At 44.9% G+C, this 27,450-nt stretch overlaps 2 protein-coding genes across 5 annotated transcripts in view; one reads left to right on the forward strand and one right to left on the reverse strand.

Moving 5' to 3' along the window:
- ZBTB47 (zinc finger and BTB domain containing 47) lies at positions 1-25,654 on the forward strand. Of its 4 annotated transcripts, none has more exons than XM_081345248.1 (6): positions 1-213; positions 10,765-12,219; positions 15,807-15,954; positions 18,650-18,765; positions 20,375-20,519; positions 21,580-25,654. In XM_081345248.1, the coding sequence occupies exons 1-6, from the start codon at positions 211-213 to the stop codon at positions 21,984-21,986; spliced, it is 2,274 nt and encodes a 757-aa protein (XP_081201374.1). In that variant the 5' UTR covers positions 1-210; the 3' UTR covers positions 21,987-25,654. The 4 variants fall into 4 exon arrangements, with proteins under 4 accessions (XP_081201374.1, XP_081201377.1, XP_081201375.1 ...); XM_081345249.1 differs by lacking the exon at positions 1-213 and adding an exon at positions 1,079-1,454; XM_081345250.1 differs by lacking the exon at positions 1-213 and adding an exon at positions 8,697-8,713.
- Positions 25,655-26,545: 891 nt separating this feature from the next.
- KLHL40 (kelch like family member 40) overlaps positions 26,546-27,450 on the reverse strand; it is a 13,112-nt gene continuing 12,207 nt past the window's right edge. Inside the window, exon 6 of the mRNA XM_081345478.1 lies at positions 26,546-26,799. Within this exon, the coding sequence (XP_081201604.1) occupies positions 26,688-26,799 (112 nt within the window). The 3' untranslated portion in view covers positions 26,546-26,687. The remainder of the gene's footprint in view (positions 26,800-27,450) is intronic.

A 27,450-nucleotide genomic window follows, 5' to 3' on the forward strand; every position in this document is an offset into this window, starting at 1 on the left:
GCCGAGCAGCGGCCGCTGCAGAGGAGGAGGGGGGGTCCCCCAGCCAGACAAGCAATAGACCCCTCTTTAGACGGAATAAGCGAGAAGACTCCCCCCACCCACCCCAATCCACCTTCCTCGCTTCACCCCTGGACCTTTTGATGGAGAGCGCAACCCCCCCGCGAGCAAAGGAGCAGCGGGGCTCCCTGGATCGGGTAGCCCGGCAGCAAAATGGTAGAGCGCCCCCCCCCCTCTTTTTTTCCCCTCCCGGAATGGGGGCGCTTGCAAGCTTGGGCTAACGGGGGTGGGTGGGAAAGGGAGGATCGGAAGTTGCTTTGCAATGCAATGCAATTTGCAATGCAGTTTATAATGCGATGCAATTTACAATGCGGTTTATAGTGCAATTTGCAAGGCAGTGCAGTTTACAAAGCAATGCGATGTCTTCGCTCTCCCTAATTTCTCCTCCTGCCTCCTTCCTTCCTTCCTTCCTTCCTTCCTTCCTCCTTCCTTCCTTCCTTCCTTCCTTCCTTCCTTCCTTCCTCCTTCCTTGATTCCTTCTTCTGGTCCTTCCGACGCCCGGGTTTTTGCCCTGCATTATGCACACGTTGCAATCAAAGGCGGGGGTGTGGAATAGACAGGACGGGGTAGAAAAAGAGGTTCAACAGGATCCTGAATTTGCACGCCTGCTGATTCAGTCCTATTGCCTTGCCTTTTTTAGTTTTTATTTTTTATTTTGGGAAAAAAGGGGGGGGGGAAAGGCGCAGGAGATGTCCACCACCCTCCATCCATCCATCCTGGCCAGATCGTGGCTTGCAAGGAGTTAACCTTCCTTCCTCGTTAGACCGGATCGCGTTGCGACGAATGAGCTCACGCGAACAAGTTGGCTCGCGCTGTGATTTCTTTCCTTCTGCCCCCCGCCCCCCCCCCCGCGCAAACCCTCCAGGCTTTAGGGACTTAAATCTGCTTCCTTGCACGCGTGAGTGACAGTTGCATCTCGGTACATTTAAGGTCCTTGCAAGCAGCTTGGCAACCTGATTTTTTTTGTGTGTGTGTATGTGTGTGTGTGTGAAAGGGTTGTGGGGGAGTGGGAGTTGGGAAAATAATCGGTCTCATCTTTGCAATAGAAACCTGTTTTGATTTGACACCCCCCACTCAGCTCTGTTGCTCCCTTGGAAGGAGGGGGGGGTGTCCCGTGGTCTGCATAAGTTTGCATGTGTTGGATTTTTAAAAAAAATATTGGGGTTTTGGGGGGAAAGTGGGATGACCCTTCGAAAGACCACATGACCCCCTCCCCCTGGGTTTTTCTTTTTCTTTTTTTCTTTTTGAAAAGTGCTTATGCTGCAGCTGGGCGAGTCGGTCAACTCCTGCGGGCGAAGGCCCAAAGGCCGCAATGCCATTCTAGCGGTGAAACGAGATTTTTTAGAGAAGTGCTGGACTTCAACTCCTATCATCCTTAGCCCGAATGCAAAGTAATGGTATGTGTCTTGCGGGGACACAGGCTGGTGACTGCAAATGCCCCCAAGAGAGAGGTTAGGGGGCCCTGTGTTCTGGACTTTCTTGGATTTATTTCCAAAATTCTTCATTGATTCATTATCAATGAATTGAGGAGGTGTTATGCAAGCAGCACCGCGTAGGAATTTAATTCAAGCAATAGATAGATAGATAGATAGATAGATAGATAGATAGATAGACAGACAGACAGACAGACAGACAGACAGACAGACAGACACTGTAGATAGATATAGACAGAGACAGACAGATATGAGAGATGATAAATGATATGATAGATATATATGATAAATTAGATAGATTATGGATAGATAAAACAATATAGATAATACAGGTAGGTAGATACCAGATCAGTAAGACAATATAGTTAATGATAGATAACTGATAATAGATCAATAAGAATCTAGATGATGGATAGATGATAGATAGATAGGCAGATGGATGGATGGAGATAGACTGATGGTTAGATCAATAGATGGACAGACGGACAGTGTCAGAATGATAAATAGACAAGGTAGGTAGGTAGGCAGATGGACAGACAGATAAAATAGGTAGGTAAGTAGTTAGGTAGATGATAGATAGATAGACAGACAGACAGACAGATGTTGTCCTTGACAGCCATTGATTTAGTGACTTTGCATTGAATGACTGCTGCATCCCCCATGGTCACATGATAAAAATTTGGACGCTTGGCAACAACACATATTTATGGCAGTTGCAGTGTCCCGGAGTTCACTGGATCCCCGTTTGCGACCTTCTGACAAGCAAAGTCAGTGGGGCAGCCAGACCCACTTAACAACCCTATTACTAACAACTGTAGTGATTCACTTAACAACTGTGTGAGTGTGGGGTTTTTTGCAGCAAAATCTGTCCAAACTTTGGAGTTCTGTTTGATCGGATTGTTTTTTTAATGGCCAACTCATCTTCTCATGGATGGTCGGTGTCTTCCAGTGTCATCCCAAACACAATAGAGTTTTGTTCTGTCATTGGTAGCCGTAAGGAATAGAATGTGTGTGTGTGTTTGTGCAGCAGTACAATAGATCAGCAAAGGAGAAAATTCGCTTGCAGGCATTAAAAGTTCAGGTAGTCCTTGACTTACGACCACAATTGAGCCTAAAGTTTCTGTTGAGCGAAAAAGTTGTTAAGTGAGTTTTGGTCCTTTTTACGACGCCCCAGTTGTTAAGTGAATCTCTAAAGCTGTTAGCAACCAGTCGTTAAGTGAATCTGGCTTCCCCCATTGACTTTGCTTGGTAGAAGGTCGCAAAAGGGGATCACGTAACCCTAGGACACTGCAACCGTCATAAATATGAATCAGTTGCCAAGCATCTAGATCAGGGGTCTTCAAACTTGGCCCTTTTATGACTTGTGGACTTCAACTCCCAGAATTCCTCAGCCAGGCACGCTGGCTGAGGAATTCTGGGAGTTGAAGTCCACAAGTCATAAAAGGGCCAAGTTTGAAGACCCCTGATCTAGATTTTAACCATGTGACCATGGGGATGCTGCAACAGTCGTAAGTGTGAAAAACGGTTGTAAGTCACTTATCTCAGTGCTGTTGTAACTGCGAATGGTCACTAAATGAAATGTTGTAAATTGAGGACTATTTGTATACCTTGGGACCAATGGCTAGTGCTCAAATGAGAGTTGTAGAGGCAGAAACAAAGGCTTTTGTGTGCAGTTCTGGTATGCTGTGTGGTACACTTTCCCTCACAAATGTCCATCCGTTGGGGGCAAACCTGCTTTAGCCATTTGACCCCTTTTATTCCACCGCGTTCCTGGGTACCATTGAGGACCTGCCTGCCATTATGATAGGCAATGGCCCATCCCTCGGCTTCTGGAATTTTAGAACTACAACTCCCATCTTCCTTGACCAAATGGGGTGGATTTAGAGACCCAAACAGCAAAAGCAGACCAAATAACTATAATGAACAGAAAATCCTTTGTAATCCCATATTCTGTTGAATTGACATTAAATTAAAAAATACGTCATAGGGCTGATCTAAGATAGTATTTCTCAAACTCAGCAACCTTAAAATGCATCGACTTCAGTTCCCAGAATTCCCCAGCCAGCATGCATGGAATTCAGTTCCCAGAATTCCCCAGTCAACATCTGTGGACTTCAGTTCCCAGAATTCCCTATCTACCATGCATTGACTTCAGTTCCCAGAATTCCCCAGCCACCATGAGGCAACATCACTCCCACAATTCCCCAGCCACTATGAGGTGATTTCTTTTCCCAGAATTCCCCATCCAGCCTAAGGCGACTTCATCTGCCATAATCCCCTAGCCAGCATGAATGAACTTCAGTTCCCAAAATTCTGTTGTGGGCACGAGTGAACTTTACCATGCAAACTGCTGAATTCTGGGAGTTGAAGTCCACACAATTTAAAATGAGCTGAGGCTGGGAAACCCTGATCAAAGAGGTAATTTGGATATCCCTTTCTGTTGCTCCTCCTCCCCAAAGGAACTTGAGACTGATCCATTCAAAATTTGACAAAACTATTAAAGATAGTCCTCGACTTACAACATTAATTGAGCCCAAAACTTTGGTCGTAAAACGGGTCACCACGTTACTGCACCCAATTTTATGAACTTTTTAAGTGGTGGTTGTTAAGCGAAGGCCACGGTCAGAACTTCAAAACTGGGACATAGGCTCCATTTCTGGGTCCGTCATAACTTGGAACAGTTGGTAAGTGACCCGTTTTAAGTCAAGGACTGCCTGTAGTTGATTTTAGTGATACATTGAATTTAATTTAAGTGGGAAGCAAATGCCTCTTTCCAAAGGACTAATTTCCCTCAGTGAAAAATTGCTGGAAACTTGCTACTAATAATCCTCGACTTACAACCGTTTTGTTTAGTGACCGTTCGAAGTTGCAACAGCACTAAAAAAAGTGACTTATGACCGTTTTTCACACTTATGACTATTGCAGCATCCCCATGGTCATGTGATCAAAATTCGGACGCTTGGCAACTGACTCATATTTGTCATGGTCGCAGCATCCTGGGGTCATGTGATCCCCTTTTGCGACCTGCCAAGTAGGAAGCCAGATTCACTTAACAGCCGTGTGACTAACTTAACAGTTGCAGTGACTCATTTAACAACATGGTGGTAAAATAGGGCAAAACACACTTAAGAACAGTCTGGTCTAGCAATGGAAATTTTATGCTGGATTGTCGTCGTAAGTTGGGAACTACCTGTATTTTGTTATTAAATCCAATTTCAATGCAATTTCAGCACATTTTTTGAACAGTTAAAATTGTGACCACAGCAACGGGTCTCTCAGAGATCTCTTTCCCCTTCCTATTTCCTCATTTAAAATGCCCACAAACTCACCGAAAACAAATTAAAAATTTAAGTTGAAATCCACACGTTTTAAAGGTTCTTCCAGGCTAAGAAATTGCATAGCTGCCCAATCAGATAAGTACATTTTTTCAATACTACATTTTAGTTTTAGCTCCTTGATTGTACTCTTAGAGTATAACTGAATCCTTTACAGACTTGGGGGTTGGATAGATGACCTCCAATGTTCCTCTTGACTATATAGTGTTGATGCTTGGGTTATCTTCTCGCGTTTGGGCTGAGGTGCCGTTTCATTTTTCTGGACTGCATAAATAGATATTTTAGACGTGGCTTCTTAACTCAAAATTATGACTGAGGTTAACTTAGTACCTTTGGATAATGAATAACAAATGCATGTGGCCCTCCACTTAACAATTGTTCATTTAGTGACTGTTCAAAGTTACAACAGCACTGGAAAAAATGACTTTCAGCCGTTTTTCACACTATGTCCGTTGCAGGGTCACATGATCAAAATTCAGACGCTTGGCAACTCAGATTTATGACGGTTGCAGTGTCCCGGGGTCATGTGTTCAACTTTTGCCACTTCCTGACAGTGGGGAAGCCGGATTCACTTAACAACTGTGTGACTAGCTTAGCAACTGCAGTGATTCACTTAACGACCGTGGCAAGGAAGGTTGCAAAACAGGGCAAAACTCAACTGTCTTACTGAACAATGAAAATTTTGGGCCTAACTGTGATTGTAAGTCAAGGACTACAGGTGTATGCGGTGCTCATCTTTTTCTGCAAACTGGTAAAGAACATTGCAGATCATGGGTCAGGTGACTGTGGAATGTCAGGTGTGGTCGTAAAGCGGACCTGCCTGATATTCAGCCCTAGAACGGCAGGGGTGGGTGGAGGTGGTTGATGGGGCTATAGTTACTTCAGACAGTTGTAAAAGGACTGGTCGTAAATCAAGGGCTGCCTGTTATTCTGAGTGGCTCTTCTGCAATCACAGCCCAATGAAGCCTTTTAAGCCCATCTCCCGCCTTGATCAGGGGGTTGGACTAGATGACCTCCAAGGTCCTTTTTCCAACCCTGGGATTCTATGGCTCTTTATCGATTTGGGGAATTTGCTTTCCTGGGAAGGGAAGGAAGGAAGGAGGAGAGAGGGGGGAGGAAAGGAAGGAGAGTGAAGGAAGGAAAGAAGGAGACAGGGAAGAAGGAAGGAAGGAAGGAAAGAAAGAAAGATTGATTGAAGGAAGGAAGGAAGGAAGAAAGAGTTTCTGCTTTTTTTCCAGAACCCCATTTGTTTTGCAAAATCTTTCCATTTCAGATCTTCCTCTCCAATCACGTTGCATGCTTCGGCCCAAGCTGACATTCCTGGCATAGCCGGGCAACAAGCCGGTGGGAGTTCTGGTGCTGGGCAAAAGTTGAAAACCGGGTGCCCGATGTAGGGGATGCTTTGCCAGACAGGCCGTGAGAGGCGTTCTTGCTTTCTTGCTTCCCTTCTCTCTCTCTCTCCCTCTCTTTCCCTTCCTTTCATCCTTCCTTCCTTCATTTTTCCTTCTTTATTTTCTTCCTTCTTTCCTTCCTTGCTCTATCATTCTTTTTCTCTCCATCTCTTTTTCTTTCCTTCATTTACTTTATTCTTTTCTCCTTCCTTCCTTCCTTCCTTCCTTCCTTCTTCCTTCCTTCCTTCCTTCCTTCCTTCCTTCTTTCCTTTTCCCTTCTTTATTTTCTTCCTTCTTTCCTTCCTTGCTCTATCATTCTTTTTCTCTCCATCTCTTTTTCTTTCCTTCATTTACTTTATTCTTTTCTCCTTCCTTCCTTCCTTCCTTCCTTCCTTCCTTCCTTCCTTCCTTTTCCCTTCTTTATTTTCTTCCTTCTTTCCTTCCTTGCTCTATCATTCTTTTTCTCTCCATCTCTTTTCCTTTCCTTCATTTACTTTATTCTTTTCTCCTTCCTTCCTTCCTTCCTTCCTTCCTTCCTTCCTTCCTTCCTCCCTCCCTCCCTCCCTCCCTCCCTCCCTTCCTTCCTTCCTTCCTTCCTTTTCCCTTCTTTATTTTCTTCCTTCTTTCCTTCCTTCCTCTATCATTCTTTTTCTCTCCATCTCTTTTCCTTTCCTTCATTTACTTTATTCTTTTCTCCTTCCTTCCTTCCTTCCTTCCTTCCTTCCTTCCTTCCTTCCTTCCTTCCTCCCTCCCTCCCTCCCTCCCTTCCTTCCTTCATTTTTCCTTCTTTATTTTCTTCCTTCTTTCCTTCCTTGCTCTATCATTCTTTTTCTCTCCATCTCTTTTTCTTTCCTTCATTTACTTTATTCTTTTCTCCTTCCTTCCTTCCTTCCTTCCTTCCTTCCTTCCTTCCTTCCTTCCTTCCTTTTCCCTTCTTTATTTTCTTCCTTCTTTCCTTCCTTCCTCTATCATTCTTTTTCTCTCCATCTCTTTTCCTTTCCTTCATTTACTTTATTCTTTTCTCCTTCCTTCCTTCCTTCCTTCCTTCCTTCCTCCCTCCCTCCCTCCCTCCCTCCCTTCCTTCCTTCCTTCCTTTTCCCTTCTTTATTTTCTTCCTTCTTTCCTTCCTTCCTCTATCATTCTTTTTCTCTCCATCTCTTTTCCTTTCCTTCATTTACTTTATTCTTTTCTCCTTCCTTCCTTCCTTCCTTCCTTCCTTCCTTCCTTCCTTCCTCCCTCCCTCCCTCCCTCCCTCCCTCCCTTCCTTCCTTCATTTTTCCTTCTTTATTTTCTTCCTTCTTTCCTTCCTTGCTCTATCATTCTTTTTCTCTCCATCTCTTTTTCTTTCCTTCATTTACTTTATTCTTTTCTCCTTCCTTCCTTCCTTCCTTCCTTCCTTTCTTCCTCCCTCCCTCCCTCCCTCCCTCCCTCCCTTCCTTCCTTCCTTCCTTCCTTTTCCCTTCTTTATTTTCTTCCTTCTTTCCTTCCTTCCTCTATCATTCTTTTTCTCTCCATCTCTTTTCCTTTCCTTCATTTACTTTATTCTTTTCTCCTTCCTTCCTTCCTTCCTTCCTTCCTTCCTTCCTTCCTCCCTCCCTCCCTCCCTCCCTCCCTTCCTTCCTTCCTTTTCCCTTCTTTATTTTCTTCCTTCTTTCCTTCCTTGCTCTATCATTCTTTTTCTCTCCATCTCTTTTTCTTTCCTTCATTTACTTTATTCTTTTCTCCTTCCTTCCTTCCTTCCTTCCTTCCTTCCTTCCTTCCTTCCTTTTCCCTTCTTTATTTTCTTCCTTCTTTCCTTCCTTCCTCTATCATTCTTTTTCTCTCCATCTCTTTTCCTTTCCTTCATTTGCTTTATTCTTTTGTCCTTCCTTCCTTCCTTCCTTCCTTCCTTCCTTCCTTCCTTCCTTCCTCCCTCCCTCCCTCCCTCCCTCCCTTCCTTCCTTCCTTCCTTCCTTCCTTCCTTCCTTCCTTCCTTCCTTCCTTTTCCCTTCTTTATTTTCTTCCTTCTTTCCTTCCTTGCTCTATCATTCTTTTTCTCTCCATCTCTTTTCCTTTCCTTCATTTACTTTATTCTTTTCTCCTTCCTTCCTTCCTTCCTTCCTTCCTTCCTTCCTTCCTTCCTTCCTTCCTTCCTTCCTTCCTGCCTTCCTTCCTTCCTTCCTTCCTTCCTGCCTTCATTTTCCCTTCTTTATTTTCTTCCTTCTTTCCTTCCTTCCTCTATCATTCTTTTTCTCTCCATCTCTTCCTTTCCTTTCCGTCCTCACTTTATTCTTCCCTCCCTCCCTCCCTCCCTCCCTCCCTCCCTCCCTCCTCTTAAGTGAATCTCTGCTGTTGTTAATTTAGTAGCACGGTTGTTACTGAATCCGGCTTCCTCCATTGACTTTCCTTCTCAGAAGGTCACAAAAGGAGATCACGTGATCCCAGGACACTGCAACCGTCAGAAGTACAAGTCAGTTGCCGACTGTCTGAATTTTGATCACGGGATCCCACAACAGCTGTAAGTGGGAAAACCGGTCGTAAGTCACTTTTTCCAGTCCTGTTGTAACTACGAACCGTCGCTAAATGAACTGTTGTAAGTCCTTTATGTTTATCTCTTCAGTTCTACATCAGGTTTTTTTTCCCACATTTTATGCTAGGCTGCTGTCATTTCTCGTGCAATTAATGGATACGCTTGCATAATGCAAGTTGGCAGCAATTTTATGTTTTCAACAGATGTCTTTCACAGTTCCCTTCCCCACCAAAAATTCCAAAAAGATTTAACAATTCTATTTGTTCAATCCAAAGCCCCAACGTACCCTGGTTCCTCAGCCAACCCACAAACCTCAGCTTCAAAAACAAATCAGAAAATTGGAAGGTGGTGGGGACAGAGAGGGAAATCAGAAACAAATCTTTGCGAAAACAGAAATGAAACTAGAAATAAATCTGCAAGAAGAGTGATCAGAAATAAATCTTTGGGAAAAGAGAAAAGAAATCAGAAACAAATCTTTGCAAAAACAGAAATGAAACTAGAAATAAATCTTTGCGAGAAGAGGGATCGGAAATAAATCTTCGGGAAAAGAGAAATCAGAAACAAAATCTTTGCCAAAAGAGAAATGAAATCAGAAATAAATATCTGCAAAAAAAAGAGAGGGAGAGAGAGATCAGAAGCAAATTTTGCAAAAATGGAAATCAGAAATAAATTTTTTTGGCAAAAGAGAAACCAGGAATAAATCTCTGCAAAAAAGAGAGAGAGAGAGAGAGACATCAGAAATAAATCTGCAAAAAGAGAAATCGGAAATAATTTTTTGCCACGAGATCAGAAATAAATGTTTGCAAAAAGAGAAAGGAAATTAGAAATAAATCTCTGCAGAGAGATCGAAAATATTTTTTTTGCAAAAAGAAAAATGAAACCAGAAGTAAATATCTTTCCAAAAATAAAATCCCCTTTGGTGTCATATTTACCACGGTTGCAGTGTCTCTGGGTCACGTGATCCTCTTTTGTGACCACCTGATAAGCAAAGTCAATGGGGAAGCCAGATTCACTTAACAACCGTGTGACTAATTTAACAATTGCAGGGATTCACTTAACAACTGTGGCAAGAGAGGTCGTAAAATGGGGCAGAACCCACTTGTCATTCTTAGCAGCAGAAATTATGGTAGTAGGTTGAGGACTACCTGTAATAAGATTAGAAATGGCTTGGCTGGAATTTCCCAGCCTTGTCAACTAAAGGAGGGGTGTCCAAATTATGAACACTTGACCGTGGGGATACTACGACAGTTGTAGGTGCAGTGTAAGTCACCTGTTTTCAGTGCCGTTGTAACTATGAATGGCTGCTAAATGAATGGTTGTAAGCGGAGGGTGACCTGTAGATGGTGAAACTATGTCACCAAGGTAGGTCACAGGCTTTGGTCATTAAGCAGGTCAGAAATTTGATGGGCTCAGACTGTTTCCAATGAGGGTTGAGATGATCACCAATGATGCTTTAACTTGCTCTTTCTTTCTCTCTCTCTCTCTCTCTCTCTCTCTGTCAGGACCCACCCCAATCCACGTCTTAGGAAAACAAAAACTCTTGGAGTCTGTTCTAGTCCAAAAGGAATTTTTACTAGGACGTGTTTGGTTGTGGAAATACAAGACAGGACTTGGTATTGTTTTACAGATTGAAACTTTATAAAGAGTTTCCGGTTCAACCCCCCTTCCCTCAACCCCATTTGGTCAGCCCCCCATCATTTACTTCGTGTCATCCCTTTCGTGGGGAAAAAGGGAACTTTGAATTTACGGTTATTGCCTTCTTCCTTTACAGATTCAAATGGAGACACAGGCCAGATGCCTTCTTCCCTAACCCTCCCTTTTGTTCCCCCAGTTCAAAAGGTTCCCTTGGCCTTTGAAATAACCTGAGGCAGGCTGAATCCACATGCGCTCCTCCTTCCTCGGGAGATGGCAGAATCCATAGGGGGGGGGGATAATGTTTTAAACATACATTTATGAATGTGATATAAATGGATTCTGACACTCTCCTTTCTTCCTCCGACCATCTCTTTTTCTCTGTTTCTTTTCCTCCCTCCCTCCAGCTGATAGTTGAAAAGACAGCTGGCCAGCCTGCTCCCGAGTACTCCCTGGCAGAAGATGCTGCCCTCCACTTCACGTGTTTGATGGACAGGCTGAACGAGCAGCGCCTCTTCCAGCCTGACCTGTGCGACGTGGACCTTGTCCTGGTGCAGCAGAAGACCGTCTTCCCGGCCCACAAGGGGCTCCTGGCGGCCTACAGCCAGTTCTTTCACTCCCTCTTCACCCAGAACAAGCAGCTCCAGAGAGTGGAGCTTTCTCTTGAGCCCTTGACCACCCTTGGTCTTCAACAGATTTTGAACTTCATCTATACTTCGAAGCTCTTGGTCAGCGCCTCCAACGTTCAGGACGTCCTGAATGCGGCCTGCGTCTTGCAGATGACCGACATTGCTTCCTCCTGTCAGGAACTCATCGCCACCCGAGCTCTTGGCTTGGCCATGACCAACAATGTGGCGTTGACTTCGGACAATTGTAGCAAAGCCACCCCACCTTCTCAGTTCTTTTGTGACATCAAGCAAGAAATGGACCCTCCACGCCCTAAGATCTTCGCCCGAGAAGGCAGCATCCCATATTCTGTGCGGGTGGAGGATGGCCACCAAAACCAACCTGCTGTGGCCAGCAAGATGTTCTACAAGGAAGAGAAACATGACGGTCCACCTGTCTGCAAGATGGAAGGAGATGCGTCTGAGGCTCTCCTGGACAGCCGAGGGTCCTACAGCCACGGTGAGCAGATCATTGTAGAGGTCAACCTTAACAACCAGACCCTCAATGTCTCTAAAGGTGCAGAGGGACAGCCTTCAGTGGGCAGCCAAGAGGCTAGAGAAGCTGGAGGGCCAGGAGGAGAAGGATGTTCTTCGGTGGTGGACCAAGAGCAGGAAAACGGGGGCAAGGAAGACGAAGATCACAACGCAGATGTGGGCGATGAAGATGATCGCTCAGAAGAGGAAGACCTGGAAGAGGAGGACACCTCGGAAGAGGAGGAAGAAGAGGAGGAGGAAGAAGAAGAGGAGGAGGAGGAAGAGGAGGAGGACAGAGGGGACAACGACAGTAACGTAACTGAGATTCGAGAGGAGAAAACCAGAGCCCCCCCGAGGACTAGGCTGCTTGCCAAGGCCACCAACCCAACTACGTCCCCCAAAACTGGTGAAGTTGCCACCTTGATGGAAGAAGGAGAGGAGGGAGAAGATGAAGGTGAAGTTGCTGAGAATGACAGCAAGGTCAAGAGAGCTAAGAAGCAGAAGAAGGACCAGGATCCTCCTGGTCAGAAGGTCAAGCTGGAGGAGAAGCAACATTATCCGTGCAAGAAGTGTCCCCGGGTGTTCAACAACCGCTGGTACTTGGAGAAGCACATGAACGTCACGCACACCCGCATGCAGATCTGCGACAAATGTGGCAAGAGGTTCCTGCTGGAGAGCGAGCTGGTCTTGCACCATCAGACCGACTGCGAGAAGAACATTCAGGTGAGGAGATCCTGGCGCCATCTTAAGGCTTCCTTTCTCCTTCAACATGGCGCCCTCAAGGTCTAAGTAGGAGCTGATGTGCTGGTTGCACAGGTAGCCCTCAACTTACCACATTTAAGTGACAGTTCAGAGCAGGGGTCTTCAAACTTGGCCCTTTTATGACTTGTGGACTTCAACTCCCAGAATTCCTCAGCCAGGCATACTGCCTGAGGAATTCTGGGAGTTGAAGTCCACAAGTCATAAAAGGGCCAAGTTTGAAGACCCCCTGGTTCAGAGTTACAAACGACACTGAAAAGAAATGACCGAGCACCGTTTTTCACACAATAGTTGCAGCATTCCCCACGGTCACGTGACACTTGGCAGCTGACTCTTATATTTATGACAGTCACAGATCCCCCTTTTTCGACCTCCTGACAAGCAAAGTCAGCGGGGAAAGCCAGATTCACTTACCCACCGTGTGGCTAACTTTAACAACTGCAGTGATTCACATAATAACTGTGGCAAGAAAGGTTGTAAAATGAAGCAAAACCCATTTAACGAAATGTCTCACTTAATAACAGATTTTTTTTTTTAAGTTACCCGGTTGTTGAGTTAGTCTTGCTTTCCCCCCACTGGCTTTGCTTGTCAGAAGGTCACAAAAGGGGATCACGTGATCCCAGGACACTGCAACCGTCATAAATACGAGTCAGTTGCCAAGCATCCCGAATTGTGATCACGTGACCATGGAGAGGCTGCAACGGTCATAAGTGTGAAAAAATGGTCATAAGTCACTTTTGGTTAAGTCAATGTCTTCTATAGCTTTGTTCTTCCCTGTTGTAAATCTGGAGTAACTGTTTCTGTTGGTATCTCAAACTCACTGGAGAAGAAAGGGGGCAATTGTGTACAGGTAGTCCTCGATTTACGACTGTAATTGAGCCCCAAATTTTTGTTGCTAAGCGAGACATTTGTTAAGTGACTTTTGCCCCATTTTACAGTGGTCAAATGAATCACTGCAGCTGTTTTAAATTAGTCACACAGTTGTTAAATGAATCTGGTTTCCCCATCAGCGTTTTTTGTCAGAAGGTCGCAAAAGAGGATCACGTGTCCCCGGGACACTGACTGTCACAAATATGAGTCAGTTGTGAAGCATCTGAATTTTGATCATGTGACCACGGGGATGCTGCAATGATCATAAGTCTCTTTTCAATGTTGTAGTAACTTCGAACGGTCACTGAAACGAACTGTTATATGTTGAGGACTACCTGGATTTTGTCACTCAGAGCAATTGTTGTTTTGTCTTCGTTGTAACTGCTTTTCCCTGAATGCACAACTGGGAGATGTGGTATCTAGCAAAATGTCACTTGGTTTAGGCCATTCCGTATCAAGGATCTGGGATCGAGTTTAGCCTTGGCTTCTGAGTCAGGTCCCAGTCGAGAAGGACAAGTAAATCCGTGTGCGTTGTGGGTCAGTGCTGTGCAGTTCAGTGTTGTGACTCAGATTATGAATCTGCCATTTCAGTCTGAATTTCTTGCAAAGGGATGCTTTTGTGGTTGTCTTTGCATCCCTGTGCGCTTGCGCTCTCTCTCTCTCTCTCTCTCTCTCTCTCTCTCTCTCTCTCTCTCTCTCTCTCTCTCTCTCTCTCTCTCTCTCTCTCTCTCTCTCTCTCTCTCTCTCTCTCTCTCTCTCTCTCTCTTTTGTGTATGTGTGTGTGTGCATTTATAGCCTGCAGCGCCAGCAAGTGGTCGAAAGCAAAATTGCAGGGAGAAAAAGCAAGATTTTTTGCAAAACTTAATTCTGGATCAGTAATAAGAAAAAAACATGGTTTTTGCTATAGTCTTTTAAGCAAATCGCTGCAGTTTTTATCTGAATCCAGCAGTCATTAAGTGAATCTGGCTTTGCCCATTGACTTTGCTTGTCAGAAGGCTGGCTCAGGAATTCTGGGAGTTGAAGTCCATGAGTCATAAAAGAGCCGAGGTTGCCTACCCCTGACATAAGGGATGCTGCAGCAGTTGTAAGTGTGAGGACAAGTTGTGAATCATTTTTTCTAGTGCTGTTGAATGGTCACTAAAGGACTGATGTAAGTCAAGGACTATAGAAGGAGAAAAGCTAGAACAGTAATTCTCAACCTTGGGAACTATAAGAGAGGTGGACTTCAACACCCAGAATTCCCCAGCCAACTAGCTTGCTGGCTGGAGAATTCTGGGAGTTGGTCCACCTCTCTTAAAGTGATCCAAAAAGCTGAAATAATCAGGGTCATTGGTCCAAGTAATGTTGGCAACCAGTTGATAGTCCAACATAGATAAGAATAAGTCTGATTGAAGAAGGAAGTTTAATCGTGTACAAGCAGTCCTCGAGTTATAACCATTTGTTTAGTGACCATTCAAAGTTACAACAGCACTGAAAAAGGGACCTAGGACCGTTTTTTACACTTAAACGACTGTTGCAGCATCCCATCGTCACGTGATCAAAATTCAGATGCATGGCAACTGACTCGTATTTATGACGGTCGCAGCGTCCCGGAGTCACATGATTCCCTTCCTTTTGTGACTTTCTGACAAGCACAGTCAATAATGACCATGGAGATTCTCAATCATCCAGGTCGTGGTTATCCCAAAGGTGCTTTTTCAGGAGGCAACTGGACTTTCTTGTTTTTCCTTTGAAGACATTTCACTTCTTAGCCAAGAAGCTTCTTCAGCTCTGACTGGATGGTGGGAAGGATTTATACTCCTTCCAGACAGCTGGTCATTTGCCTTCTTTTAGAGGGTCATTGAGGCTACCTGGAGGTTTAATCTGTGTCCTCAGGGTCACCTGAGTGGTGCAAATGGGTGTGGATCCTTCTTGGAACTGCTGAAAGGATTGCGTTTTGGACTGGAGATAGCTGATGTCGTATCCCTCCCCCTCTGTTGAGGGAGGGCTGTTCAGATTTGACCTAGATGGCCTCTTTGACCCCCTCTTTCAAACCAGTGGTCCTCCCTGTCCAAAATGTGGACTTTGCTGTCTTCGAAAGAGCGGCCTTTGTCTTTTCAAACGCAGATGGACTGCTGAATCTTCCCCTGATGCGTTTGTTCTCCCATGTTGTGCCAGGCGTTTGTGAAGTGGTTGCTTTGTTTTGCCATAAAACAGGGGTGTCAAAATCAATTTCATTGAGGGCCGCATCAGCATTGCGGTTGCCCTTAGGGGGCTGGGTGGGTGTGGCCAGGGTGGGCGTGGCCTACTGGGTGGGCGTGGCTAGAGTACGTATGGCCTACTAGATGGGCATGGCCAGCTCTACATCATTGGCATCAAGGGTGTCTATGGGGGCCTGGGCAGGAGTGGGACAGAACTGGGGGTCTCTGGAGGAAGGAGGGTCTCTGGGCCAGGGCCAAGGCAGTGGGGGCTGTTCCCTCACTGTTTCCAGGATGACTTCGCGGGCCGCATAAAACCACTTCGCGGGCCGGATCCGGCCCCCGGGCCTTGTGTTTGACATGTCTGCCATAAAAAGTTGAGGACTACCTGTATAAGCTTGGAAGACAAATGGATTTTAATGTCAACTCTTATTATTAAAACTGGAAGTCAGTCGATAGATTTACAGCCTGACAGAGGTGACCTCTGGGTCTTCTTCCTTGCAGTGCATGACTTGTGGGAAGGTTTTTAAGAAGCTGTGGTCCCTCCATGAGCACAACAAAATTGTCCACAGTTACGCCGAGAAGAAATTCTCCTGCGAGATCTGTGAGAAGAAGTTCTACACCATGGCACACGTGCGGAAACACATGGTTGGTGAGTAGGGTGGGGAATGCATGGAGAAGGGCAGGACTGGAGACCTAAGGACCACCTAGAGCAAGGGTAGGGGAACTTCAACTCCCAGAATTCCTGACCCAGCCATGATTAGTATGGCTGGCTGAGGAATTCTGGGAATTGAAGTCCAGAAGTCTTAAAAGGGCAATGATTCCCCCACCCCTAATCCAGAAGATATCCAATTCCATTTCCTTTCAGTTGCAACCCATACAGGTAGTCCTCGACTTATGACTGGTCGCTTTGAAGTTACAACCAATCCCAAAAAAATGATTTAAAACTCTGATTTGGACTTAGGATGGTCAGGCCTCCTTCTTCCATCATGTGAGCGAACTTGTGCTCGGCAACACGGCTGTCTGCACTGTCTTTTATGACATTTTTGCCAAAACCCACAACTTACTTTCTTTGTTCAGCAAAACTGTGTCCATAGCAGACTACTGATTCACTTAATGACTGCTGTGTTCACTTTACAATAGCCACATTTGCTTAATAGCTTTGCAAAAAAAAGATGTTGTGGAATCAACTCATTTTATGACCGTCACAATATATGACTGTAATGGGCAGGCTCCATTATGGTTGTATATAGAGGAGTACCTGTATGTCCAGCCATCACGGATGGTGGAAGTTGTATCTTAACAACTTCTGGAAAAATAAAAATTCCCCTCAAGCAGCTGAGTCTCTGGAAGTGATCCTTGGTATGACAAATTGTGACAATTAATATTATTCCAGTTGTGCTCTCCCGGTGTGGTTGTATTAGATCTCTAATGGGCACTTCAGTTCCAAATTAAGTGTACCATAAATGTCATAAGATGTTCTGGATGGAGCAGTAATGTTTCTAGATGGTTGTCTTTCCAAAGCTTCAGTAGGTGCCAAGTTGAAGACATCTGTGTTCCTTCAAGATATTCGGTCACTGTAATTGAATTAAAATATAACTTGTGGAGTCCTTGGTGGTTCTGATGTGGTTGTTTTCTTGCAGACCGTCCATTACCAAATCTGACCAGCCAGTGCACTGATGATGTTGCCTAGTTGGGTCATGAAACATCTGCAAGAAAACAACCAAACTCAGAGAACACCAAGGACCCCACAATCCTCCTCCTCCTCCTCCTCCTCCTCCTCCTCCTCCTCCTCCTCCTCCTCTTCTTCTTCTTCTTCTTCTTCTTCTTCTTCTTCTTCTTCTTCTTCTTCTTCTTCTTCTTCTTCTTCTTCTTCCTCCTCTTCCTCTTCCCCTCCTCCTCCTCCTGCTCCTCCCCCTCCTCCTCCTCCTCCTCCTCCTCCTCCTCCTCTTCTTCTTCTTCTTCTTCTTCTTCTTCTTCTTCTTCTTCTTCTTCTTCTTCTTCTCCTCCTCCTCCTCCTCCTCCTCCTCCTCCTCCTCCTCCTCCTCCTCCTCCTCCTCCTCCTCCTCCTCCCAACCCTGAGCTACAAATATTCTGTTCTAAGAGGAAAACATGAACCTCCTCATCCTCTACTCTACATTTCTTTGAGCTGGGCCACCTGATCAGAAGGATAAAGATCCCACCAAAAATGTAACTGCGCTCTCTCGCTAGGGCTGTTTCCATTTTAGTCTCCACAATAAGAACTCTTATCCAGGTAGAAATGAAGTCAAGATTTCATTTTTTTTTACCAGGAGTCAAGGTGGCTTCCCTCCAGAAGTTGTGGGTGCTCCATCACTGGAGGCTTTTTCAAGAAGAGATTGGACAGCCATTTGTCCAGGATGGTATAAGGTCTCCTGCTCGAGCTGGGGGTTGGACTAGAAGGCCTCCAAGGTCCCTTCCAACTCTGTTGTTCTGTATTGTGTAATTTCCCAAACTGAGTTGGCTGTTGGTCTTATTCTGGGGTCCATCCTTCTTTGTGGCCTCTCCCAAGAGATGACCTCAGCTCTTGTGTCTTCAGCCAAGCCAACCATGTAGCTGGGCTCAGCCTATGCAGAAGTCTTTAGAACAGTGCCCCCCCCGTCCTTTTGGGCCCCAGGGACCGGTTCCGTGGAGAGAGGTTTTTCCATGGATCGAAGGGGGGCTGGGTTTGTGTGCTGCTTGCATCCCACCGATGGGGCTTTGCTTGTTTGCACGGACTGGTTGCTGGCGTGCTGTGGACTGGTAGCGGGCCACAGACTGGGGGTTGAAGACCCCTGCTTTAGAACAGGTCTTTTCAACCAGTGGTACGGGTACCACCTGTGGTACATTGGCACCTGGCCAGTGGTACGCGGCCATGCTAGAAAAGTGGTAGCGGGGGAGGGGAATGAGCTGAACCGCAGCAGCTCAGCACCGTACGAGCCTGAGCAAGAGACGGCTGGAGCTGCAGGGCTGTCAGGGCTTAGTGGAAGCGCCAGGATCAGCCCTTCTTCGGGGCTGTCAGGGCTCAGTGGAAGTGCCAGGATCAGTGCCAGGCTCCAGCTGGAGCTCGGCACTGATCCTGGCACTTCTGAGCCCAGAAGAAGCGCCGATCAGCTGGAATGTGGCAGCATCTCCAGGGTCTTGTGATTTACATTCAGATGCTTGGCAACTGATTCGTATTTATGACGGTCACAGTGTCCCAGGGTCATTTTTTTTGGTCATGTACTCAGATGTTGCCATATCCTAAAAGTGGTACAATGGGTGAAAAGGTTGAAAAGCCCTGCTTTAGAAGACAACCCCAATATTTTCCCTGCTTTAGAAGACAACCCCAATTTTTCCTTGCTTTGTAGCTCACACCAAGGACATGCCATTCACCTGTGAGACGTGTGGGAAGTCCTTCAAACGCAGCATGTCTTTGAAAGTCCACTCTTTGCAGCACTCCGGCGAGAAGCCGTTCAAATGTGAGGTGAGGATCCATTTTGGAGTGTCATCCCGCCATTCACCCTTTACAACCCAGTCCATTTTCTGAGATCTGGGATACAATTAGCAAGCCCAACTTCACAGGTAGTCCTCGACATACAGCCGTTCACTTAGCAATGGTTCATCGTTCAAACGGCACTGAAAAAAGTGACTTAGGACCGTTTTTCACACTTAATGGCAAAGGTAAAGGTAAAGGTTTCCCCGCACGTGCGTGCTAGTCGTTTCCGACTCTAGGGGCCGGTGTTCATCTCCGTTTCAAAGCCGAAGAGCCAGCACTTGTCCGAGGACGTCTCTGTGGTCATGTGGCTGGCATGACTAGACACCAAAGGTGAACGGAACGCTGTTACCTTCCCACCGTAGTGGTCCCTATTTTTCTACTTGCATTTTTTGCGTGCTTCCGAACTGCTAGGTTGGCAGAAGCTGGGACGCGTAACAGGCGCTCACTCTGTTACGCGGCATTAATTAGATGATTTAATATGGTGGGAAATAGATAACTTTTAGGAAATAGAACAAGACTATACTCAAATAGATAAGATGTGTATTTTGAATATTGGATTCTGTTATGAATTGAGATAAGGAAAACTTTGGTTACCTAAAGCCTGGAAATTATAAATGTCAAAAGTTAAATTTGAACATTGATGGGAAACTAAAAATTGGGAAAAAGCCAATAACAGGACATTGATTGTCTATAAAGATTGAACGTAAAAGTAATTAAAAAGGTAAAGGTAAAGGTTCCCCCGCACGTGCGTGCAAGTCGTTTCCGACTCTAGGGGCCGGTGCTCATAGGATATGTATAAAGCTAAAAATTTATTGTTAAATGTAATAATGATGTTTTTACTTAGTTGTTATAATAAGAATTGCATTCGCTTAGATATGAGATAGTAGATATTAAGTAAGGGAAAAAGAGAGGAAATATTTGACGTTGTAACTTGAGATTTGTACTAAAGATTTTTGTGTGTTATTGAACTTTGATTAACCCAGCCACCACGTTGCTTTTTAAATACCTAAATGATTCCCTTAACAAACATGGCCAAAAAGTCAAAAAATGGAGCGTGTCTCATTTAGCGGCCTCGCTTACTAATGGGATTGCTGGGCTGAGTATCATTTGCAAATAACAGGAATGGCCTATCAAAGCGTTTAATGTTTTGTGCCTTAACCTGGATTTTCAGACCTAAAAGGTGAGATTTTCTATCCATAATGTAGTTTCTCATTTATTCCTCTTGAGCATTAAGTAGTCCTCAACTTAACAATCGTAATTGCACTATTGCAATTATAATTACAACCGGTTGCATGTATGTTACCAGGAAACACCTGTTTCCTACATTCATCCACTGATTCTTTCTTTCTTTCTTTCTTTCTTTCTTTCTTTCTTTCTTTCTTTCTTTCTTTCTTTCTTTCTTTCTTTCTTATCTTCTTTCCTTTCTTCCTTCCTTGCCTTCCTTCCTTCCTTCCTTTTTTCTTCAATCTTTCTTTCTGTCTTTCTTTTTCTTTTTTTACCTCTTTCTTTCCCTCTTTCCCTCTCTTTTTCTTTCTTTCTCTTTTTTTGTCTCTTTCCTTCTCTTTCTTTAACCTTTCTCTTTCGCAAATCCATCCAGAATTGCAATGAGCGGTTCCAGTACAAATACCAGCTGCGTTCCCACATGAGCATCCACATCGGCCACAAACAGTTCATGTGCCAGTGGTGTGGCAAAGACTTCAACATGAAGCAGTATTTTGATGAGCACATGAAAACACACACAGGTGAGACCGTGTTATTCCCTTAGTTTTCCTGCTTTTTCCTCTTTATACCTGGAAGAGCTGGCGACTCGTTGGTGCAACCTGCCCAGTTGATCCAGCATTTGTGAATGCTCACATGCGGGTCTCAAGGCAAACCCAGCTCAGAAACCCAAGTCACACAAGTCCTTGACTTACTACCCCAATTCATTCCCAGGTTTCTGTTGCTAAACGAGGCAGTTGTTAAGTGAGTGTTGCCACAGTTGTTAAGTGAACCCACTTCAGTTGTTCTGTTAGTAACACAGCTGTGAAGTGAATCTGGCTTCCCCATTGACTTTGATTGTCTGACGGTCACAGAAAGAGGATCACACTTAACAAATGTGGCGAGAAAGGGTTGTAAAATGGGGCAAAACTCACTTAACAACTATCTTACTTAGCAACCGGAATTTTGGGCTTCTAGTCCAGCCATCACCAACTTTTGTAGCTTGGCTGAGTGGTGTGGGTGGGAAAGGAAGCAGGCTGTGCCTGTGGCCGGCTGACATGCATGCCCACGCAGCTCCATTCATGTGAGCCAGCGGCCCAGCACACATGCGTATGCACACTGGGCCAGCACTCATGTGAGTGAAGCTGCACAGGCACATCAGCCACCCTGCACACAGCTTTCGAATAGGCCATGATCCGGTAGTTGCTCAGGCAGAAAACCCCATACCATTATAGACAAATGGTTGTCCAGTCCACTCTTCCTAAAAAAACTCCAGTGTTGGAGCATTCACAAGACAAGCCATTCCACTGAGTAATTGTTCCCATGGTCAGGAAGTTTCTCCTTAGTTCCAGGTTGCTTCTCTCCTTGGTTAGTTTCCATCCATGGTCCTGCCTTCTGGTGCTTTGGAGAAGAGATTGACCCCCCTCTTTTTCCTGGCAGCCCTTTAGATATTGGAATGCTTCTTATGCCAACTTCTGGGTCCTATCCTAAACCACCCCTGACTCGGTTTCCCACGTCTTTCCTTAAAAATCGGTTCTGATCCAAAGGTGACCATTTTAAGGAAACACCTCTTGAGTCTCTTTCCTCTGTGTCCTGCTTCTCCAGGTGAAAAACCGTACATTTGTGAGATCTGTGGGAAGAGCTTCACCAGTCGCCCCAACATGAAGCGCCACCGACGGACGCACACTGGAGAGAAGCCCTATCCTTGCGACGTCTGTGGTCAACGGTTCCGGTTCTCTAACATGCTCAAGGCACACAAGGAGAAGTGTTTCCGAGTCAACAACCCACCAGCTGCAGATCCCAACCGAGATACAAACTCTTTTGGTCTCCTCACTTCTCCGAACGCCAACTCAACTCTTTTGACTGCTGGTGTTCCTCTCCACTCGACCTCATCTTCCCATGCGCTTCCTTTGCCTATCAGACATCCTCATGCACACCCCATACCTCCTCCTCCTCTTCTACCCCCACCACCAGCTCTTTTCCCCGGTAGCAGATTGAACGTGGACAACTAGACCTGGACCAACATCTGGTGCATGAAACTTGGCTGGTAATTCTGAAGGTTTCCCCAATGCCATTGATTGTGGTGGGTTTGTGATGAGCGGCCATTGTGTTTGGGTTTAGTCTGAGGGACCTGAGGTTCTTGCTTCTTCAACGGAAGCATCTAGATCTTCCACAGAAGCGTCTAGAACCTTGAGATTAGGGTTGCTACAGCAAGCCATGAAGATAGCGTTGATCTGTTTGCTCATGGAAGAAGTCAACCCAGTTTTGCTTGACCTGCTCTTCTGAGATGCTTCCAACTCCTATATCCGGAGCAGAAACTGAGGAGTTATTTCTCAACTCTGAAGATCTTGAGAAGATGCCTTGATAGAGCTTACAAGGTAGGAAGACACAGGCAAGGACTTTCCGAACTTATCTGGTCAGATATGGGTTTGGAGGAATCAGAAGCAGATGGTTTCTCTTGGAGATTGAAATTGGGAGATGCCTTCACCCAAGTCAAGAAGGTTGGAAGGGAGCACTCCAGCTTCTTAATGGGAATGGAGAAATATGGAAAGCTTGCTTCATGGAAGTGAAAGGAAATGGCAAGATGTGGACAGTAAAACTTTCCTTGGTGTGAGAAAGTGGATTCTCAAGTGTGTGACTTTGTAACAGCTTCTTGTTCATTTGCTCTTGCCTATCCTTTGGTACAACTTTCTGTTTCTCAACTTCTGTAGCTTGAAGCTCAGCTGGCCTCTACTGAAGGTGATAACACTAAAGATGAAGTTCTTCCCTCACTAGTAGTCCCTTGAAAACAGTAGGACCCCTTTCCTTGATCACCATCAAGGCTCAGATCCAGCATCTTTACATATTATGGAATCCTCATGCAGCCTAGACACCATAATTAAGTCTATAAATTTTGATTTCTACTCTACACCTACTATTCTTGAGGAGAATACACTTCCTGAAGAACCTCTTCTAAAATTAACATTACTTTCTCTGCAAGCTCTTTGGAGGAAGGCGTTCAGCCTTTAAAGACATTTTTTAACATGAAGCATTGGTTCCTTTAACTTTGTTTTTGTTTTTTGCACTTTATTATCTAATCCTAAGAGCTCTTTTGCAATAGGACCTTTGTGAATTCTTCCAGAATAACAGAACACGGGGGCGTCGTTGCTTGAGTTGTTCTACGGTTGTTTTTTCATTTCCAAGGCAAAGACCCCCAAAACAAAATGGGCTATGTTTCAAAGATTGACCCATTGTGTTGTAGAGACGCACGCCGTGTTTCACAAGAAAAAGGTGTTCCTTGGTCTGACATCTCCATCTTTGGTGAAGCTTGATGGATTCTCTTTGATGAAAAGATCCAAGAACTTTGTTGGATGGTGTGTATGTCCACATGAGCAGGGCTGGCCCCTGGAACAACCACCACAATGCACAAATGGACAAGGAAATGCTGCAGAAAGGCTGTGATGTCAGCAAATGTGCAATAACAATGAACTGGTGGACAAAAGACACATGTTGACTGTGATTTGTTGTCTATCTAGTCCTTCCTCACCAAACTCTTAAAATGATGGTTAAGATTAGAAAGAGAGAGACTCTTAACATCCTTTGAAACCTCTCTACAGATAGTCCTCAACTTATGACCATAATTGAGATGTCCATTGTTGAGTGATGCAGTCGTTCAGCCGCATCTAATTTGACAGCCATTTTTTGCCACGGTTGTTAAATGAGTCAGGTGGTTGTTAAATTAATTCCATGGTTGTTAAGTGAATCTGGCTTGCTCCATTTATCTTGCTTGTCAGAATCTGCCTGGGAAAGCTGGAAATGGCAATCACATGATCCCGGAATCCTACAACCATCCTAAAAGTACATGCTGATTTTGCCAGGTATCCAAATTTTGATCACGTGACTATCGACAGTCGTAAGTGCGAGGACCGATGGTAACTATTTTTTTTAACAGTGTCAAAAGGTAATGAAAGGAATGGTTGTAAGTTGAGGAAAATCTATAGTATATTTCAGAAGGAAGGAAGTCCAACTAATTTTATGAATGCCTGACCACCTAATATTTTTGTGGCTTTTGTTATCTACTGCCCAGTTATCCATAAAAGGAAAAAATAACGCTCACCAATAACTTAGTATTTGGAAACAAAAAAATACTTTATAACAAAGCACTTTATTCTGTATAGATCTATGGAAGGGGAAATTTTAGCGCATCTAAATCAATATACTTATAGTAGGATAATTAACCTCTCTTCCCCAGAGATCTTCCCCTGTATATGTGCTAGATTCGCACACGATCCTCTTCTGCGCACCAAAATACCCTTTTAAGTGGCAGAGGGGAGGGAACAGTTGCTTACCTAAACATATTTCAGGCTGCTTCTCGTTCTTGTGGCCCGTAGTTCCCTATGCCCTTCTCCGAATGGATGAAATTAAGAAGCTTTTGAAATTCCTGCCAAGCTGCTAGTCCTCTTGAGGAGACTCATGCTTGCTGAGTTTTGAAGGAGATCTGACTTGGGTTATCTGTTTGTGGGACGTGTATCTGCCCCCCTGCACATAACGAGGGTGGGGTGTTTTTTGCACTAGTGATAAGGTTTCACGAGAATTGTACTCAATGCTCCCTTCCTGAAAATGGGTTCAACACCTGCCACCCCAGGTGCAGGCAATGGGATTAAGGACCCCTGTTGGAGAGTTAATTGTAAGTAGCTCAAAGCTTACGTTCAAACCCACCTTTTAAACCTAGAGTAAAAGGGTGATTTCGCTAAAACTGCTCTGTTTTTGCAGAGACTGTAATTGTGAGCACTTTGGGAAAAGACAGGGAGTTCTCAACAAACCACCATGACGAGGATCATCCTGTTGTGATGACTAAATCGGATCAGTCGAACGACCTTGTTTGGGGCAGTTAAGGGAATGCAGCAGTTGTAAAACCAATATGCAGCCATATTGCCGAGTACTCAAAGCACGGTCATGTGATCAGAGGATAGTGACTTTTCACAACTTTTTCCAGGAAAGTTGTAAATTCAAACAGTCGTTAAGCAGCAGGGCGTATGTCGAGATCTATCTGTACTGCAGTGTTTCTCAACCTTGGCAACTTCAATGCGTCTGAATTTCAACTCCCAGAATTCCTCAGTCAGCCATGGTGGCTAGAGAATTCTGGGAGTTGAAGTCCAAACATGCCGGCTGAGGAATTCTGGGAGTTGAAGTCCAAGCCTCCTAAAATTATTGTGTGAAAAATAATTGTGTGAAACCCAACCCAAACACTAAGTGTATTTGAATTACAGTAACCATTTTTGGGGAATTCAGGAATTCTTTCAGCATGCCTGGAGGGTATCAGAATAGGAAAATCTCTTCCTTGCCCAAAACTAAACCTAAGTTTGCTTCCAATAAAAGATTTTCATATTTTAAAAAGAGTGTTTTCTCTTTTTTGTTATCTTAACTCGTCCCTGCAGTTTTACAGTTGGCCAAAAACGTTGGCTGTCTTCTGCTCCACATCTTCCTTGCAAAGTGTTATCGTTAAAAAGGTGAAGGATTTTATTTTTTATTTTTATTTTTATTACATTTATATCCCGCCCTTCTCCGAAGACTCAGGGCGGCTTACAAGCTTAGCAGTAGCCTTCATTCTATGTATATGCCTGCTTATTAGGGCTTTCACACACACCCCAAGCGGCATTATTACAAAGTCAGCTTAATTGCCCCCAACAATCTGGGTCCTCATTTTACCTACCTCGGAAGGATGGAAGGCTGAGTCAACCTTGAGCCTGGTGGGATGCGAACCTGCACTAATTGCAGGCAGCTCGTGTTACTTAAGGAGGCATTAGCCCACTGCTCCACCAAGGCTCTTTTTTTTGATAAAAAAAATTACCTTTTCATCCCAGCGAGTCGTCAGAGATCAGAACATCCATTGCGAAGCAAGATGGTTGTTAAGCGAGTTTTGCTTCTTTTTACAATCTTGTTTTTCTGCCATGGTTCTTACATTGTGCCTGGAGACCATCAAAACTGACACCAGCCAGAACAGAAAAACTCTGCTAGTCCTCGCCTTAACAACAGTTCGTTTAGTGACCATTCAGAGTTACAAAAGCACCTAAAAATGACTTAGGACCATTTCTCACACGACCATTGCAATATCCCCCTTCGTGGTTGCATGATCAAAATTCAAACGCTTGGCAACTGACTCGTATTTATGACGGTTGCAGTGTCCTGGTGTCACGCGATCCTCTTCTGCAATCTTCTGACAAGCAAAGTCAATGGGGAAGCCCCAGACTCGCTTAACAACCATGTTACTGAGGTAACAATTGCAATGGTTCACTTAACAAGTCATAAAAATGGGACACAAAATTCACTTAACCACCATCTCACAAATTTGGGGGGGTCAAGTGGAATCGTAAGTAATGCAAGATCCCGTCAAGAGACGTGGAGAGGCCTGGCCCATAGAATTGCCAAGAGCCAGACACAGATAAACACCACCATCATCAGACTGGAGTTGACTCTTGTTAAAATCTAGTTGCCCAGATGTTCTGTTACACCCCAAAGTTGAACGTGGACGCAAACCCTCCTGCCCTCATCCTGGTTTCTTGACAAGAGGCGACGGACAAGGTTTTGCAAAAACCAGAATCTTTTTATTATTTCGACCTAACAAAACCCAACTGAGGCGAAACCGCGATGGAGACTTTTCAAAGTTGGTACAGAAAAAAGGCATATGAGGCTTGTGCGGAAGGCCCCACATCAGGGTAGATTCTGACACGTGGTTAGATCTTGGTCAGCCGCAAGACGTTGAGGCGCACAGGAAGAAACGTGGCACTGGAAGCATATTGGATCTCTCGGAGGACGCCCTCCCACTTCTTACCCTGTTCGTCGTACCTGGAGAAGACACATACCTTTATTACAGGATGAGCGGATCTCGGATGACCGCGTTGGTTGAGGGGCAAGAAGATTTTTTTTTAAAAAAACTGAAATACTATCCGTAGGGAAGGTGTTAAATTACTGAGCTTGTAGTGATAGAAGAGAAAGTTTGAAGGTTAAGGTTGAACTGGGGTGTGTGGGGGGCAAACTTCTGATGCGCTCTGAGCTGGGTTTTTTTTCCTTGCAGATGTTTCATGGCCTAAGTAGGGAACCTCATCAGTTGTAGAAGGTAGAGGATTTCACGGGGGGGGGGGAGGAGGGGGACTGGGGTCCTTGGTGCTCTCTGAGCTTGTGGGGGGTGGTGGTTTCTTTCGGACGTTTCAAGGCCCAATTAGATTACATCATCAGTGTTAGAGGGGTTTGTGAGGAAGAGGGGGCTGTTGCGGTCTCATTGCTGTCTGAGCTTGGTGATTTCCTTGCAGATGTTTCATGACCCAACTAGGTTGGTTACATCAGCATTGCTGATGAATCCCCTTCCCTTGTAGCACTGATGAGGTTCCCTAGTTGGGTCGTGAAACGTCTGCAAGAAAACCTCCAAGCTCAGACAGCACCAAGGACCCCACAGTCCTTCCCCTCCCCCCCTCCTCCTCCTCCCTTCTAGCCCTGACG

Source organism: Vipera berus, assembly GCF_964194415.1.
Source record: "Vipera berus genome assembly, chromosome: Z".
Taxonomy (NCBI): Eukaryota; Metazoa; Chordata; class Lepidosauria; order Squamata; family Viperidae; genus Vipera; species Vipera berus.

Coding starts and splice junctions, on each gene's coding strand:
- ZBTB47 (XM_081345248.1), top strand. Junction 18,766..20,374: donor AGAAGCCGTTCAAATGTGAG/GTGAGGATCCAT, acceptor AAATCCATCCAG/AATTGCAATGAGCGGTTCCA. Junction 20,520..21,579: donor GCACATGAAAACACACACAG/GTGAGACCGTGT, acceptor CTGCTTCTCCAG/GTGAAAAACCGTACATTTGT.